Source organism: Danio rerio, chromosome 22 (assembly GCF_049306965.1).
Source record: "Danio rerio strain Tuebingen ecotype United States chromosome 22, GRCz12tu, whole genome shotgun sequence".
Lineage (NCBI taxonomy): Eukaryota > Metazoa > Chordata > Actinopteri > Cypriniformes > Danionidae > Danio > Danio rerio.
The window spans coordinates 9,337,908-9,355,113 of NC_133197.1; the positions used below are offsets into that span (position 1 = coordinate 9,337,908).

The following is a 17,206-nucleotide window of genomic DNA, read 5'->3' on the forward strand; positions in this document are numbered from 1 at the left end:
TTCGCTTACGCAACAAGCCAGAATGTAAACAAAAGAGCCACCATGTTTAAAATACACACACAGCCGAGAGATTACAGAGGAATTATATATACATATAATAACGTGGGCTATATATAGTGTTGTTTTTGAACATAAACAAATAAGTCTGCTGTGTGTAGTTCTTCTGTAGTAGGTAACATGTCGGAGACTGTAAGGGGCTGTATGTGTTCAAATATGTTGCATTTATTTATTTTATTTTATTACAGACGTTATAGTAGGCCATTTCACACTGTCATTAATCTGCAGTTATAATCAACTCATGTTAATAGAAATGTTAGTAATAAACATTTATACACATGTATTTATGTGTATAAAGCATCTGTTTTGTGAGAAGTGCTTCTCATATGATATGTGAGCGACCCATATGGCAGACATTTTCTCCAGCGAGAATGACATCAACTGAAACTTTCTGTCATACACTACGCCCACCAAAAGGGTACCCTTGGTAGTGGAAACGCAAGCTTGATAAAGGTGACCCTTACCGACCCGAACCGTACAATACCAGTCAGTGGAAACGAGCCATAAAATACTCACATGAGTGTGTTGAGTCTACAGTGTTTGTCCTGCAGTAGAGCAGAGAGTTGATTCACTCGTGTGTCTCCTAGTTTACGATCACTCAGATTCAGTTCTATCACGAGTAACAGGTTTTTACCCACAATTCCAGTCACAAACTGACAGCCTTCATCAGCAGCAGGACTCAAAAACCTGAAGAAGAGAAGATCAAGCAGGAGTCAGTTCTCAACTACTGTCACTGTTTACTGCAATACAACACATGCAAAAAAAAACATTTGCTAGAAGACAAGATTAATCTATTTATGACACCTTGACAAAAAAAAAATATATATATATATGTCAAAGTTGAGCTGCAGGATTAAACTGACTTCCTAAAGTGTTCCTTGTTTACATACACTTAACATTTCAATATTCAGTCATTCATTTTCTCATCGGCTTAGTCCCTTTATTAATCCGGGGTCGCCACAACGGAGTAAACCAGCACATGTTTTTATGCAGCGGATGCCCTTCCAGCTGCAACCCATTGCTGGGAAACATCCATACACACTGATTTCCATTCATACACTACGGACAATTTAGCCTACCCCATTCACCTGTACGGCATGTTATTGGACTGTGGGAGAAACAGGAGCACCCGGAGGAAAAACAAGCGAACGAGTGAAGAACATGCAAACTCCACAAAGAAATGACAACTGACCCAGCCGAGGCTTCAACCAGCAACTTTTTTGCTGTGAGGCGACAGCACTACCTACTGCGCCATTGCGTCACCCTCATTTCAATATGAAAGGGTGTAATTGCATTCACTAACTACACATCATTTCAAAATATCTACTAAAATATCTAAAATAATATTACTTCTTACTAGTACTACTACTTACGTTTCGGCTTTATTATTTTTATAAACAGTTTTAGCCCTCTAAATCAGTATCATTACCATAAAGTAACCTTTATTAAGATAACATTCTCTTATTACTGAATGAACATTGTTTCAACACAATGGCAACGTACAGTAGTGTAGTCCTCAAAAAAAAAGATGGTGTAATATTACCCACCCCACCCACATTTTAAAGGTAGGCAAAGAAATGATGGAAGTCAATGATTAAAAAAGTTAACGTAATTAATCACACTTTTTTTTGTAATTAATCATGATTAATCACGAAACGTCATATTTATTACAGAAATAAAAACACAGGCATGTAAGTGCTATTTTAATTTCAAATCAATTAATGCCAATAACAAACAAAAAATATTTCCATGTAGGATTCCAAGTGGACTACAAACACACACACACACACACACACACACACACACACACACACACACACACACACACACAACGCACGCAGTACAGCGCACCCGGTAAGCGAGAGATCCCTTCAGGTTCATCAACACGCACGATCGCGTTCATCAATTTTGCTTAAACTGAACCTTCCAAAATATGGCTGTATTGTACAAGAAAGGATTCTGACACAGCAATGTGAAGCAAATGTTTTACAAAAGTTGCGTGTAGGGAGGAAAAATGAAAAATGAAATGTGCAGGCTCATGGAAGCAGCTTAAAGGCAGATAATAGGGCCGTCTTTGAAAGCTTGTGACTTCATCTGCCATTTTCACTGAGTACATTTACATGGACACCAATACTCTGCTTTTATGATTAAGATAATACTGATTAGGAGTCTACCATGTAAGCAGCGATTTTTGATTATGGTACTTTAAAAGATCACGCGAGTCCCGAAATGCGAAGGTTTTTCTTTCCGTTCACTATGCGGTATCAAATTCCACTAAAACATCCTGAATGAAAATATGCTGAATGAGAGTGAACTGCTGAACTGCAGTTGAAGTCTAAAGATTAAAAATAAAACACCCGAAATTGCATGAAACTCTGGAGGAAACACAGAATTGCCTGGTGATGTGACATTAATTTTTTATACTGAAACTTTTCTTCTAAAAGCGCGTCCTTGGTCTTATCCAAATTTCTTTGCACGTTAAACACGGAGCAAGCTGAACTGGCGCTCTAGGCAATTAGCAATTTTGCCGCCCTCAACCCAAAAATAAAAAAGAAAGTAACCTTTCTGCTAATGAAAGCGAGGACCATGAATGAGGGGGTGGGTGTAGCGGATGAAAGTGAGGACCGGGGGTTCGCTCATTATTCTGCTGCCCAAGGCAGCCGCCTAGGTCGCCTCTATGGATGCGAAGACCCTGAACACACATCGGCCACAACAGGAAATAAAAAAAACTGCAACTGCGTTATTTGTATTATTATTATTTTTTTTACACGTTACATATTTCAAATTAATCACGTGCATTAATTACCTGGAACTAGGGCTGTGCGATTTGGGGAAAATTGTAATTGCTAATTTTTTTTGACAGATATTGTGATTGTGATTTGATTTGCGATTTAATTTTGTTGTCAAAATTCAGCTCAATAATCTGTATCATAGCTTCTTACTGCTAAAATGCAGTGAGTGTTAGTTAAAAAGTATATTAAGTATAAAAAATTTATTAAGTTACTCCAACATTTATTCAAATTTGTATTTAAACATTCAGAAATTAAACTTATTTTTCTCTTGAGCAAATAGTAAGCACAAATAAAATTACCTTGGCTTTCTGTAAAGGAGTTTAACTCAAATTAGGGAGATGATGTATATAATGTTTATAATACAAACAAAAAATAATAATTATACAAAAACAGAACACTCATCAAACTAAAAAGTTCGTTCAGTCAATTGGCTAGTATTACTATCACACACAGACTGCATTTGCAAGTTTCGTTTTTTAGGTGAACAATCCATTAAGAAAAAATAATTATTTTAAAGTGAGATGCTAATAGTCTAATAATATTCAGTAATTTATGCTTAGCTAATAGTGCCCCCAGCAGACCTTAAGTATGGCTGAATATATTAAGCTGTGGTAAAACCCGATATATATACACACATACATACTGTACAAAAAATCTCATTTCAAGACAGCTATATCAAGCATTGTATGTTGTCAAACTGTAAATTTAATAAATAACTTTCACAAAAGCCTTACAAAAACACTTTGCACAACACAAATGACACAGATTTTAATGCGAGAAACAATGCCAACAGCTCCAGGCAGTTGTAATGCAACTGAGCTCTGGTTTATGAACCTGCAGCAGCATGCTCGAAATACACAGCCCGAAGGCAAGATCCATCCAGGGGCTGAAGGTGCGGAGACACAGCCTGGTCACTTAAAGCCGGTGCATCTCCGCGTGCCATGCCCATCTGAGGACCCGATCGCGAAGCCAGCGCTGAATTGATCTCATATAAACAATTGAGTGGCGTGATAGCAGCTACAAATGTCATATGCCCCAGGAGCCTCTAAATAATTTCAGTGAGACCACTATAACTACTATATAATCTGACAGGGCAGCGCCAGTGCGCTAAAATGCTAGACAGTGCACTAGTCCAGCTCCAACCAGAGATGAGAGAAGCTCTGCCCAGAGAGAGCACACTCATACTCAGCTGACCCGAACCCGAACCTGGCCAGTATGGACGGGTCTGATGGAGAGAGTAGTTTTCCGAGCCCATCAAGAGATGACCTTCTCCATCGCGCATGGCTGATCTCTCACCACCAAGAACTTCTTTAAAAAGTCCCTGACGGTGTTGCCGAGGAGGCCTACCTGGGATATGGGCGCACTAAGAAAGCAAACTTTTGAGCGGCGCTGTTACGACTGAAGTTTATTTATTTTTTTATTATTGCGGATTGTACACCTTTTTCTTTTGTCCCGCCTCCTTGCTGTTTTTCTGATGTCTTATAGGCTACCACGCCGGCGTGATTCCCTGCTCTGATTGGCTGCTGGTCTACGAGGCCTGTATAAAACGGAGCTTCCGGCAGGAATCGGGGAGCTCATTTCTGCTGCGTTCGGTGTTTGGAGTGGAGCTCCTGGGTTTCCCTCACCCCTTCGGCCGACGACCAACAATTATCACCTTTGTATTGATGACCATCCTATGCTTGAATATTTATTGAGAGTTTGAGCGTGTAGGGGTGACCTGCCTATTTATTTGATTACTTTTGACTTTGTTTATATTAGGGAGTCAGGTAAGATTCTTGTATGTTTCTTTAAATAGTAATAGGTAATTTAGTGGATTTATTTTATAGATTCTTTTGTTTGTTATTTTGGCCTGTGGTCACCCTGACGAAATGCTCGTTTATATAAACCCTATTTTTCTATAATAAATATCTTCATATATACTCTCAATTGAGTGTGTGAGTTTGGTTGTCGACCGAAGGGAATCTTTTGCTTTAAGTTTTGTTTAGTTTGGGAAATCCACCACCCCAACACATTTGTTTGTTCTTCGTTTATTATGCCCTTTTCGTTTCCCCTAGACATGGGGCGTAATAATTGGGGGCTCGTCCGTTTTTTTCCTCATCCAAATTTAGTTTAATTTGATCTGTTTATTCGTTTAAATTTCGCGTCCGGAGAGAAATCTTGTGACATTGCTGGTGAGTACCATTTATATATTCTCTATTTTTGGTGACTGGAAATTTGATCTTGTGCTGTGGGGAAAGGTTAAGATTATGGAGTTCAGCATAGAAGCGTTTAAACAAGCTCCTTCGTGGGAACTTTTGGAGTCATGCCGTAAGGTTGATTTATTTTTAGTGGCTGATTTCTATGATATCTCCGTGGTAAAAACTGCTAAGAAAAAAGAAGTGCGAGATTTAATTTATGATTCGTTGGTGCAGCAAGGCGTTTTACAGCCTCGGCCTGCTGGAGCAGCGCAAAAAGACGCCGGTGCTGATAGCCACGCGACAGATGATTCTATGTTGCATTCGCCAAGTGGAACAAATTTAGATGATTTAAAATTGGCTATTCAGTTGAAACAATTAGATCTCGAAATTAAGCGTCAAGAACATACTACTCAGCTTCTACGTTTTAGGCAATGCGAGTTAGAAACGCAAGCTGACCGTCGTTCACCAGTCTTGCCTCCTAAATTGTCTCCTATACCTACTGTTTCACCATCAGCTTCACTTGCTGTTAATTCTAATCCAACCCCGGTTAATTTGTTGCCTGTGTCCTCTAATAATTATGCTGACTTTGACATCAGTCGTCATATTACGCTCGTACCCCCATTTTGGGATAACGAAGTGGATTCATATTTCGGCGCTTTCAAGCGAATAGCTGCGGCGTTGCGCTGGCCGAAAGAGACTTGGTCTCTTTTGATTCAGTGCAAATTAACGGGAAAAGCCCAAGAGGTTAGTTCCGCTTTATCTGTTAACGACAGCTTGGATTATGATAAACTGAAAAGTGCGGTGCTGAAAGCATATGAATTAGTCCCCGAGGCTTATAGGCAAAAATTTCGTTTGCATTCGAAGGGTTCCAGTCAAACTTTTGTGGAGTATGCTCGGGAGAAGAGCATGCTATTCGATAAGTGGTGTCACTCCAGCAAAGTCACTGATTTTGAGCAACTTCGTGAACTAATTTTGATTGAGGATTTTAAAAATTCGTTGCCGGACAAAATTGTTGTTTTTCTGAATGAGAAATAAATTTCGACTCTTGCTGAATCAGGTAAAGGCAGCTAAGAGTGTTGGCTTCGTTAGTAGGGAAAGCAAGCCCGATTCGGATATTGATGCTTTGTATGATCCATTTGTGTGTCAGGGAACGATTTCTCTGAGTGGATTGGCACAAGATTCAGTTCCTGTGGCCATTCTTCGAGATACAGGGTCTGTACAGTCCTTTGTATTATTTGATTCGTTGCATTTTTCGGACGAAAGTTATTGTGGATCTGATGTCCTTATTCAGGGGATTGAGTTAGGGGTTCTGAAAGTGCCACTGCATAAGGTATACATTCAGTCTGATTTGGTAACAGGTTTTGTGAAACTGGCTGTTCGTCACCAGTTGCCCGTGAAGGGTGTTGCTGTTATCATTGGTAATGATTTAGCCGGAGGAAAAGTTCTTCCATATCCAGAGGTTATTGAGAATCCTCTTTGTGAGACGGTTAATTCTAATGATTTAGTTTCTGAATTTCCGACCGTCTTTTCCGCTTGTGTAATCACGCGAGCGCAAGCTCGTAAATTCGGCGATATGATTGATCTATCTGACACTTTTATTGGCAGCGCGCAAGACGTGACACTTGAGACGCAGGGTACTGATTTGCTGTCCACGACCTGTGGTGCTGAATCGCTATCGGATGACCTCCCGCTGTCCGCGGATAAGGTGCTGATTTCTGTTGAACAGAAAAATGACTCCTCTTTGTCACGTTGCCGAACTACCGCTTTAACTGCGGAGGCGATTAAAAATAAGCCGATTGGTTATTTTTGGGACGACGATGTGTTAAAAAGAAAGTGGACTCCAACAGTGTCTGATGGTTTAGGCTGGGATGTTGTTTTTCAGTTGGTAGTACCTAAATGTTTACGCAGACAGGTTCTGAGTGTGGCACATGATAATGTCGCTGGACATTTGGGCATTACCAAAACGTACCGTCGTATTTTGCGATATTTCTTCTGGCCTGGAATGAAAGCAGACGTTGCAAAATATTGTCGTTCATGTCACACATGCCAGATTATGGGAAAACCTAATCAGAAAATTCCGCCTGCACCTCTTAAACCTATTCCAGTCGTCGATGAGCCCTTCTCACGAGTGATTTTAGATTGTGTTGGCCCACTACCACGTACAAAATCTGGGCACATTTATTAGCTCACCCTCATGTGCACCACTACTCGCTACCCAGAGGCTATACCGTTGCGCTCATTAAAAGCGAAAGCTATTTTAAAAGCACTGATCACATTCTTTTCCACCTTCGGTTTTCCAAAAGTGATCCAGACTGACCAGGGCACAAACTTTATGTCCCGAGTGTTCAAACAAGTGCTTTCTCAACTGAACATCAAACACATTACATCGAGTGCCTACCATCCGGAATCTCAGGGGGCATTAGAAAGGTTCCATCAAACTTTGAAGTCCATGTTGAGTAAATACTGCGCTGAGTTGAGCAAAGACTGGGATGAGGGGTTGTCTTTATTGTTATTTGCGATCCGTGAGTCTGTCCAGGAGTCATTGGGCTTTAGCCCGGCCCAATTAATTTTCGGGTACGATATTCGAGGGCCCTTAAAATTATTACATGAGTCGTGGGTTTCAGAGCCAAAACAAGAATGTCATCTTCTTGATTATGTTTGTACTTTTCGCGAGCGTTTGCACAATGCGTGTAAACTAGCTCAGATTAGTTTGGGGAATGCTCAGGCAAAAATGAAAGAGCGCTATGATAAAAAGGCTGTGTCTCGTTCGTTTTCTGCAGGAGATAAAGTCTTGGTCTTGTTGCCAGTTCAAGGTGCTGCATTAGAGGCGAAGTTTTCCGGACCGTATGTCATTGATAAAAAGCTGAGTGACACGAATTATGTTGTGCGCACACCCGACAGACGTAGAAAATGCCGTGTGTGTCACATTAACATGTTGAAGCATTATGTGAGTCGTGAAGATGATTCGGAGTCAAAAAGCTCTGTAATCGCTCCTGTGGCTGTCGTGATCACTTCTGACAGTGGCTCAGATGAAGATGGTCTAAGTATGCAGAAGTCCTTAATTTCTTGTGGCAAATTGAATAATTCCCAGGCTCTGAGTGTTTTAAAGTCACAGTTGTTGCATTTGTCGGATAGCCAGCAAAGCGAAATGCTTGATTTAATTCATTGTTTCCCTTCACTATTTTTAGATGTCCCCTCACGAACTTCAGTATTGAAGCACGATATAGACGTGGGCGAATGCCGGCCTATTAAACAGAGTGCTTACCGCGTGAATCCTGCTAAACGGAAGGTAATGGGAGATGAGGTTAAATATCTCGTCACAAATGGTCTCGCAGTCCCGAGCTCAAGCGCGTGGAGCTCACCGTGTATCCTCGTTCCTAAGTCTGATGGCACGCAACGATTCTGTACGGACTACCGAAAGGTAAATGCCGTGACGAAACCCGATTCGTATCCCCTTCCATTAATGGAAGATTGTATTGAGAAAGTAGGCTCTGCACGTTTTGTCACAAAATTAGATCTGTTGAAGGGTTACTGGCAAATAACCTTGACGGAGCGTGCTGCTGAAATTTCTGCTTTTGTGACGCCAGATGACTTTCTGAATTACTCGGTGATGGCTTTCGGGCTACGGAACGCTCCCGCCACCTTTCAGCGCTTAATGAATATAGTGCTCAGTGGAGTGTCTAATTGTAAAGCGTACCTCGACGACATTGTCATTTATTCTGACACATGGGACGAACATCTGTCAACACTGAGAACTGTGTTTTGTCGTTTGCGAGATGCCTCTTTGACACTTAATTTAAGTAAGTGTGAGTTTGGTAAGGCGACTGTTACCTATTTGGGAAAGCAGGTGGGACAGGGGGAAATTCGACCTGTCGCTTTGAAAGTGCAAGCCATTGTAGACTTTGCTGTTCCCCGAACGAAACGTGACCTTCGGAGATTTTTAGGAATGGCCGGTTATTATCGGAGTTTTTGCAGGAACTTTTCAGATGTTGTGCTGCCTTTGACGAATATGCTTCGCATTTCAAGTGAGTTTGAGTGGACAGATGAATGTCAGTCCGCGTTCGATTCTGTCAAGTCTCTTTTGAGTAATGCTCCAGTGTTAATGGCTCCAAATTATTCACATGTGTTCAAGTTGGATGTAGATGTGAGCGCTACGGGCGCAGGTGCTGTCCTACTTCAGGATGACTCGAATGGTGTGGAACATCCTATCGGCTATTTCTCAAAGAAATTCCTGAAGCACCAGCTCAATTATAGCACAATTGAAAAGGAGACGTTAGCCTTGCTTTTAGCTTTGCAACACTTTGAAGTGTTTATTGGCTCTAGTTCTCTGCCCGTGCTTGTTTTTACAGATCACAATCCACTTGTCTTCTTGTCTCGGATGAAGAATGCAAATCAGCGCATTATGCGCTGGAGTCTATTTATTCAAGATTTTAATATGGATATTCGGTACAAGAAGGGAAAAGATAATGTTCTCGCCGATGCTTTATCTTGATCATTTATTGTCGAGTAATCTACTACGTAGATTCTTTGTGTGTGGGAGTGTTACGACTGAAGTTTATTTATTTTTTTATTATTGCGGATTGTACACCTTTTTCTTTTGTCCCGCCTCCTTGCTGTTTTTCTGATGTCTTATAGGCTACCACGCCGGCGTGATTCCCTGCTCTGATTGGCTGCTGGTCTACGAGGCCTGTATAAAACGGAGCTTCTGGCAGGAATCGGGGAGCTCATTTCTGCTACGTTCGGTGTTTGGAGTGGAGCTCCTGGGTTTCCCTCACCCCTTCGGCCGACGACCAACAATTATCACCTTTGTATTGATGACCATCCTATGCTTGAATATTTATTGAGAGTTTGAGCGTGTAGGGGTGACCTGCCTATTTATTTGATTACTTTTGACTTTGTTTATATTAGGGAGTCAGGTAAGATTCTTGTATGTTTCTTTAAATAGTAATAGGTAATTTAGTGGATTTATTTTATAGATTCTTTTGTTTGTTATTTTGGCCTGTGGTCACCCTGACGAAATGCTCGTTTATATAAACCCTATTTTTCTATAATAAATATCTTCATATATACTCTCAATTGAGTGTGTGAGTTTGGTTGTCGACCGAAGGGAATCTTTTGCTTTAAGTTTTGTTTAGTTTGGGAAATCCACCACCCCAACACATTTGTTTGTTCTTCGTTTATTATGCCCTTTTCGTTTCCCCTAGACTTGGGGCGCAATAGGCGCATATCTTCAGGATAGGCGAGGGTGGCATTTCCGGACCACTATGTGGCCATTGTCCTCCACAGGGCACGGGCAGCTGACTTTGAAGGTTCATAAGAGCACAGTCAATCACTGTGCGAAGCTTATGCATAAGCCTGGTGAAGAACCGTCCCTGTGCAGCATTTGATAGTAATAATCTAGGAAAATTCTTTAAAATAACAGTGTTTCTCTGTAAACATTTTAATGAAAATATCTGTAGATTTATTATTATTTGCACTTTTTTTCAACAAAGAAATTTTACCTTAATTTTATGGTTTTTGTTTGGCAGCCGTAGCTGCCAGTCATTTGACCTTTTTTATGATTTTTTAAAATTTTTTTACAGAGCAAGTAATTACAATTTATTACTTTAATTTTACGTAATTTTAAATGTACTTAAAAAACAGGAAAAAACACTAACTAATACGTCAATTTTTTTTGTAAAAAACAGAAACTGCTGTAATTTGTCATTACTTATATAGTACATAAAATAACATTCAAGCCGTTAATTTACAGATATTGTTTGTAATTTTTACGAACTTTTGAATATAATTTAAAATAACAGAAAAAATACTGTATAAATAATACTGTAATTTCCCTGTATAAAAAACACAAATTTCAGTAATTTGTCTTTAATAATAAAGTACCTAAAATGAAAGTCAAACGGTTAATTTAGAGAGATTGGTTGTCATTTTACTAAGTTTTGAATATAATGTGAAATGACAAAAAATTACTGTAAAAAATTTAAGGATATTTTCTGTAAAATTAGGTTTTTTTTTTATAGTGTAGATCACACTTCCTGAGCCTGAAAATAAACACCAACACTGATTCATTCCAATAATTGAGAATTAATTTAAGTTTATGTAAGACAATTTGAGAACTGGTGATGCAGTGGCGCAGTAGGTAGTGCTGTTGCCTCACAGCAAGGTCGCTGGTTGAAGCCTGGACTGGGTCAATTGGCATTTGTGTGTGGAGTTTGCATGTTCACCCTACATGTTCGCTTGAGTTTCCTGCGGGTGCTCTGGTTTCCCCCACAGTCCAAAGACATACAGTACAGATGAATTGGGTAGGCTAAATTGTCTGTAGTGTATGAGTGTGAATGAGTGTGTGCGTGTATGTGTCCCAGAGATGGGTTGAGGCTGGAAGGGCATCTGCTGCGTAAAAACGTGCTGGATAAATTGGCGGTTCATTCCACTGTGTTGACCCCTAATTAATAAAGGGAAAAAGCCGAAAAGAAAATTAATTAATAAATTTAAGAACTCACTGGCATATCGAGGAATCACAATGAGTCCAATAGTCAATCTAAAAATCTTAGGCAATCACCACATTCTATGGTCATTTAGGACTGCCTCAAGGGCGTTACACCATTGGAGAACACATCACAGATACCAAAGAGCCAACTGATTTGCCTATTTGCACCAATACTTTGTCCATAGCTGTTCTGGGGACCCTATGCCAAATTTTTGTATGGTACTCAACAAAAGCAAGTAACATTTGCAATACTTTGGTGTAAATGAAAAACTAGTAGTACAAACAATAGTCGTCTTAACATTTGATGTAAGATAGTTATGCAGCAGGGGGGTCCCATCTCTATTGTTTTCAAATGACATCCAGAGACTTTTATGACCAGAGAGTCAGGACCTCGGTTTAATGTCTCAACTAAAGTACAGTGCTCACTGACACTATAGAGTCCACATCACTATACTGAGGCATTAGAACCTTCACAGACGGCAGGTTGAGCTCTCCCTGCTGGCCTCATTGACACCTCTTTAAGCAGCAACCTAGTAATAATGAGGTAATAATCAGGCTCAACCGTGCTTAGCTTCAGTGGTGACCATGTGAGAGCTGCAGAGAGCTAGCTGCTGGCAGACAACAATTTTACTGATGCAAGATACTCACATGAGTGTGTTGAGTTTACAGTGTTTATCCTGCAGTAGAGCAGAGAGTTGATTCACTCGTGTGTATCCTAGTTTACGACCTCTCAGATTCAGTTCTTTCAGGAGTAACGGGTTTTTACCCACAATTCTAGACACAAACCGACAGAATTCATCAGCAGCAGGACTCAAAAACCTGAAGAAGAGAAGATAAAGCAAGAGTCAGATCTCAACTACTGTCACAGTTTACTGCATTACAAAACATGATGAGAAGACAAGATTAACCCATTTACAACACTTTTACAAAACCTAAAACAAATCTAATGTTCAAGTTAACACAAGTTAATACAGCTTGCACAATTAACATAATGGGCAAGTATTTTAGCAACTTGTGCATGAGTTTTCTAGTCGATGGACAATTTACTGGATGGCTGAAGTTAGAGGTCGGTATTGCCATGGGCTGCTCGATTTCTCCTATCCTGTTTGTAACAGCCTTTAAAGTAATCCTCATCAGAGCAAGACAGATGGCCAGAGGGCTGACGTCACCATCAGGTGGAAGAATCCCTGTGATAATAGGGTACATGGATGATGTAACATCAATACTTTAAACAGCACCATGCACAGCTAGGCTCCTTAAGCGCTTGGATGAACTGATTCAGTGGGCTAGGATGAAGATCAGGGCAGCAAAGTCGAGGAGTCAGTCAATAAGGAAAGGGGTGAGGGATGACAGGACAGTAATTACAGCAGGAGGAGAGATGATCCCTTTGCTGAAAGAGCAAACTGTGAGAAGCCTTGGACGAGAGTATACATCAGAGCTCTCCGATAGTCAGATGGGGAAGGCGGTGCAGAAGCAGTTAAGAGAAGGGCTGGAGATAATCGACAGCAGTCAGCTTCCAGGGAAATTGAAACTATGGTGCTATCAGTTTACACTTTTCCAGCGGGTGATGTGGCCATTTAAAGTATCAGAAATTCCATTGTTCCATGTTGGAAAAATGTACACACTCTCCAACACCTATATTAGGAAGTGGCTGGACCTCCCATGTTGTTTCTCGGATAAAGGTCTATATGGCAATAATGTACTTCAGCTTCCTCTAAAGGCTCTCAGTCATGAATACAAGCAGGAAAAGGCTCGTCTCGTGTTGGAACTACAGATGTCAAGAGACAAAGCATTCAGAAGTGCATGGGTGACCATTCGCACTGGGCGCAAGTAGAAGGCACAGCAGGAGGTCAACCAAGCCATTGACAGGTTACAGCACAAGAACATAATAGGAAGAGTTCAAACCAGCAGGGCAGGGCTCAGATGGGGAGAGCCATCAGTTTTGATCCGAAGCCACAAGGGAGCAGAGGAAGGTTATGGTGGTGGAAGAGATCTCCCAAGTGAAGCAGGACTGCTACTTTATAAAAGCTGTTGCACAGGGCAAGTAAGGAGCATGGACTCACTGGGAAGATTTTGTTAACAGGGCCATATCCTGGGCACATATTTGGCGAACTCCGCAGTCATGGTTGAGTTTCCTCAGAGGGGGCATAGCACAGGTACAGAGAGAACAAGGTCCCTGCTCGCACCTGGAAAAAGGTGGGAGATGTGCGTTGACTTGGACTCTCAGCTTATATTCCCAACGGAGATCACACAAACAAGTTACTGGATGTGGCTACAGAGGAGGGACAAGAATTGGGGTGTGGTACACCAATAAGAGCAGCTGCAGGGGGTGGCGGGGAGGGGTCCCCCCAAGCCACTGCCACCCCCACCCCCCCACCCCCCAACCCCAAATGCCCTATGTAAAGACCATAGTTGCAGACATAAAAACCATGAGAAACCTGGTAGATAAAAACAAGACTGTCCAGTAGTTCATGGAATGCCCTTAGCCCTTTCTCATATATAAATATTCACTAAAGTATTAATGCCCTTATCTGACAAGAGAGAATGAGTGAATGTCTCATAGCGGGTAATAATTATTCCACTTTGGAGACTGCGTACAGAAAAAAAACATACATACTGTAAGCCAACCAACCTGTATTATCAGAGCCAATACCATCAATGAGCTCTAATTTTACTACCAAACAAAATTAGCACAACTTTTGTAGAAGTGGGCCACAGATGTATAGTATTTATTTTGAAAGATCCTTCGGTCTTAGATGTGTTTCATGTATTAATGCTATGATTAGCTTATTCTGCTTGAGGTAGTGTAAACATTTCAACCGCTTTACTTTCGAGTTTACATTTCATGACATCTGCACTAAGCGTATAACATTTAATCGGTTCATGTGGTAAAGAAACAAAATGAATAAATTTGCACATTAGCAGGAAATTATACAAAGTAGAACCAAACTGATACTACAATTTAAAGGACAAAAGAAAAACAACACTGACAAAAGCATAAACCCCAACTGGGTGTGTTGTTAACAACCCCGAGCAATCTCTGCTTACCAGTGAAGAAGTGAATTATCTGATTGATGGCTGCTCCCTTCTTGAGTCTTTAGACTTATGAATAAAGTTGAATGTTTAAGGGCCTGGATTACAGTGCATCCGGAAAGTGTTCATAAATGAATTTATTTCCTCAACATTCTACACACAATACCCCATAATGCCAATGTAAAAAAAAGATTTGTTGAAATTGTTGTAAATTTATAAAAAAATTAAAAATCTGATAAATCACACGTACAAGTATTCACAGCCATTGCTGTGAGCTCTAAATTGAGCTCAGGTACGTTCTGTTTGCAATGATCATTCTTGAGATGACAACCGTTGTCCATCTTATTGTTTTAGTGAAACACTCTCTAATTAGTTGACTTTAATGCTTATTCTCCTCATGTCTCACCTCAGTGTCTTCAGTGTACAGTGTGGATCCTGTAGTAACTTAGTGAGCTTCTTCACTCCTGATTGTCCAGGATCATTTCCTCTGAGATCCAGCTCTATCGGGTGTGAAGGGTTTGATCTCAGAGCTGAAGCCAGAGCTTTATAACTTTCTTCCCCGATACTGCAGTCTGACAGACTAGAGGAAATAAAACTCAGAAATGAACATAATATTGTGGTTCATGTTAAGACATAAAGCTCAGAATCACTAAAAATAAACACATTTTCAGGTCAATTTTAGGCACCATAGGCTCATGTGTTGATTACCTGCAAAATACTAGTAGGTCTAAAAACAGAAATGATTAAAACAGAATACATTTCAGAAAATACCATATTAACATTAAACTATTAGGAAATGTTTTAATCCAGAAATGTACTGAATATGAAGAGTTGTTGGCAAAAACAGGTAGCTACTGTATGTAGTATTTTTAAGAAATATTTTTCAGTTGTATTTTTTATTACACAACATAAAAACATGATATCTAAAAATGACTAAAAATTATGTTATTTGTTTTGGAAATAAAATCTTCACTTCTAAAAAACAAAGATCCAGAAATATTAAATGTATTAGACATCAGCTCACTTGAGTTTCTCCAGTTTACTGTCCTTCAGTCCATCAGAGAGCAGCTTCACTCCTGAATCCTGCAGATTATTATTGCTCAGGTCAAGATCCTTCAGACTGCTGGAGTCTGATCTGAGAACTGAAGCCAGAGCTGAACAGCTTTCCCCTGTAAGACCACACTTACTGAGCCTGAAAATAAACACCAACACTGATTCATTTTAATAATTGAGAATTAATAAAATTTTATGTAAGACAATATAAAGAGTACAACATTTTTTAATGATGCATAACTATAAGATTTATTTTTTTAATGATAATGAAAATAAAAAATGTTCTGCATACTGCCCACATTCTGGAACATATGAAATTCTTTTGTCTTTAAATGTGCTGCTATTTTCTTAACCTGTTATATGGTTATTGTTATTCTTTACCAATCATAATATTTGTATACATTTATATAACATACCACGCACAGTTGAAGTCAGAATTATTAGCCCCCTTTGGAATTTTTTTTTTCTTTTTTAAATATTTCCCAAATGATGTTTGACAGAAGGCGAGGCAGTGGCGCAGTAGGTAGTGCTGTCGCCTTACAGCAAGAAGGTCGCTGGGTCGAACCTCGGTTCAGTTGGCGTTTCTGTGTGGAGTTTGCATGTTCTCCCTCCCTTCGCGGGGGTTTCCTCCGGGTGCTCCGGTTTCCCCCACATTCCAAACACATGCAGTACAGGTGAATTGGGTAGGCTAAATTGTCCGTAGTGTATGAGTGTGTGTGAATGTGTGTGTGGATGTTTCCCAGAGATGGGTTGCGGCTGGAAGGGCATCCGCTGCTTAAAAACTTGCTGGATAAGTTGGCGGTTTGTTCTGCTGTGGTGACCCCGGATTAATAAAGGGACAAAGCCGACAAGAAAATGAATGAATGAATGAATGTTTAACAGAGCAAGGATATTTTCACAGCATGTTTAATAATGTTTTTTTTTTTTTTTTTTTTTTGGAGAAAGTCTTATTTGTTTTATTTTACATCAAAATTATTAACCCATCCTTATACAATAACTTGCCTAATTACCCTAACCTGCCTAGTTAACCTAATTAACCTAGTTAAACCTTTAAATGTCACTTTAAGCTGCATATAAGTGTCTTGAAGAACAGTTAGTTAAATATTATTTACTGTCATCATGGCAATAATAAAATAAATCAATTATTAGAGTTGAGTTATTAAAACTATTATGTTTAAAAAATGTGTTAAAAAAATCTTCTCTCCGTTCAACAGAAATTGAGGCCAATAATTCTGACTTCAACGATATATGACATTTTATAAAAACTAAATAATACCTTACATAACACAATTAACAAAACAGCCTTTCTTTCTTTCTTTCTTGCTTGCTTTTTAAATGTTTCTCACCTCAGTGTCTCCAGTTTACAGTGTGAATCCTTCAGTACGTCACATAAAAGATTCACTCCTGTGTTTCTTATTTGATTCTCACTGAGGTTCAGTTCTCTCAGGTGTGATGGGTTTGATTTCAGAGCTGAAGTCAGGATCACACACTGTTCCTCTGTAATACTGCGATTACGCAGACTAAAGACAGAAAGAGAAAAAACAATGTAAGAAATAATTCTGCAATATATGAAACCGTTTAAATTATCACCTTGGAATTAAAAGCTT

General features: G+C 39.8%; 1 protein-coding gene across 4 annotated transcripts in view; it reads right to left on the reverse strand.

The window, feature by feature from the left end:
* si:ch73-286h23.3 overlaps window positions 1–17,206 on the reverse strand; it is a 192,114-nt gene that overhangs the window by 149,710 nt on the left and 25,198 nt on the right. For all 4 annotated transcript variants that reach the window (XR_659521.4, XM_073937299.1, XM_005173997.6 and 1 more), the window contains 5 exons: window positions 16,946–17,119; window positions 15,571–15,738; window positions 14,953–15,126; window positions 12,162–12,332; window positions 574–744 (listed from right to left, as the gene is read on the reverse strand). Coding sequence is in view for 3 of the 4 variants with exons in the window: in XM_073937299.1 (XP_073793400.1) it covers window positions 574–744; window positions 12,162–12,332; window positions 14,953–15,126; window positions 15,571–15,738; window positions 16,946–17,119 (858 nt within the window). In the remaining variant the exon portion in view is untranslated. The remainder of the gene's footprint in view (window positions 1–573; window positions 745–12,161; window positions 12,333–14,952; window positions 15,127–15,570; window positions 15,739–16,945; window positions 17,120–17,206) is intronic.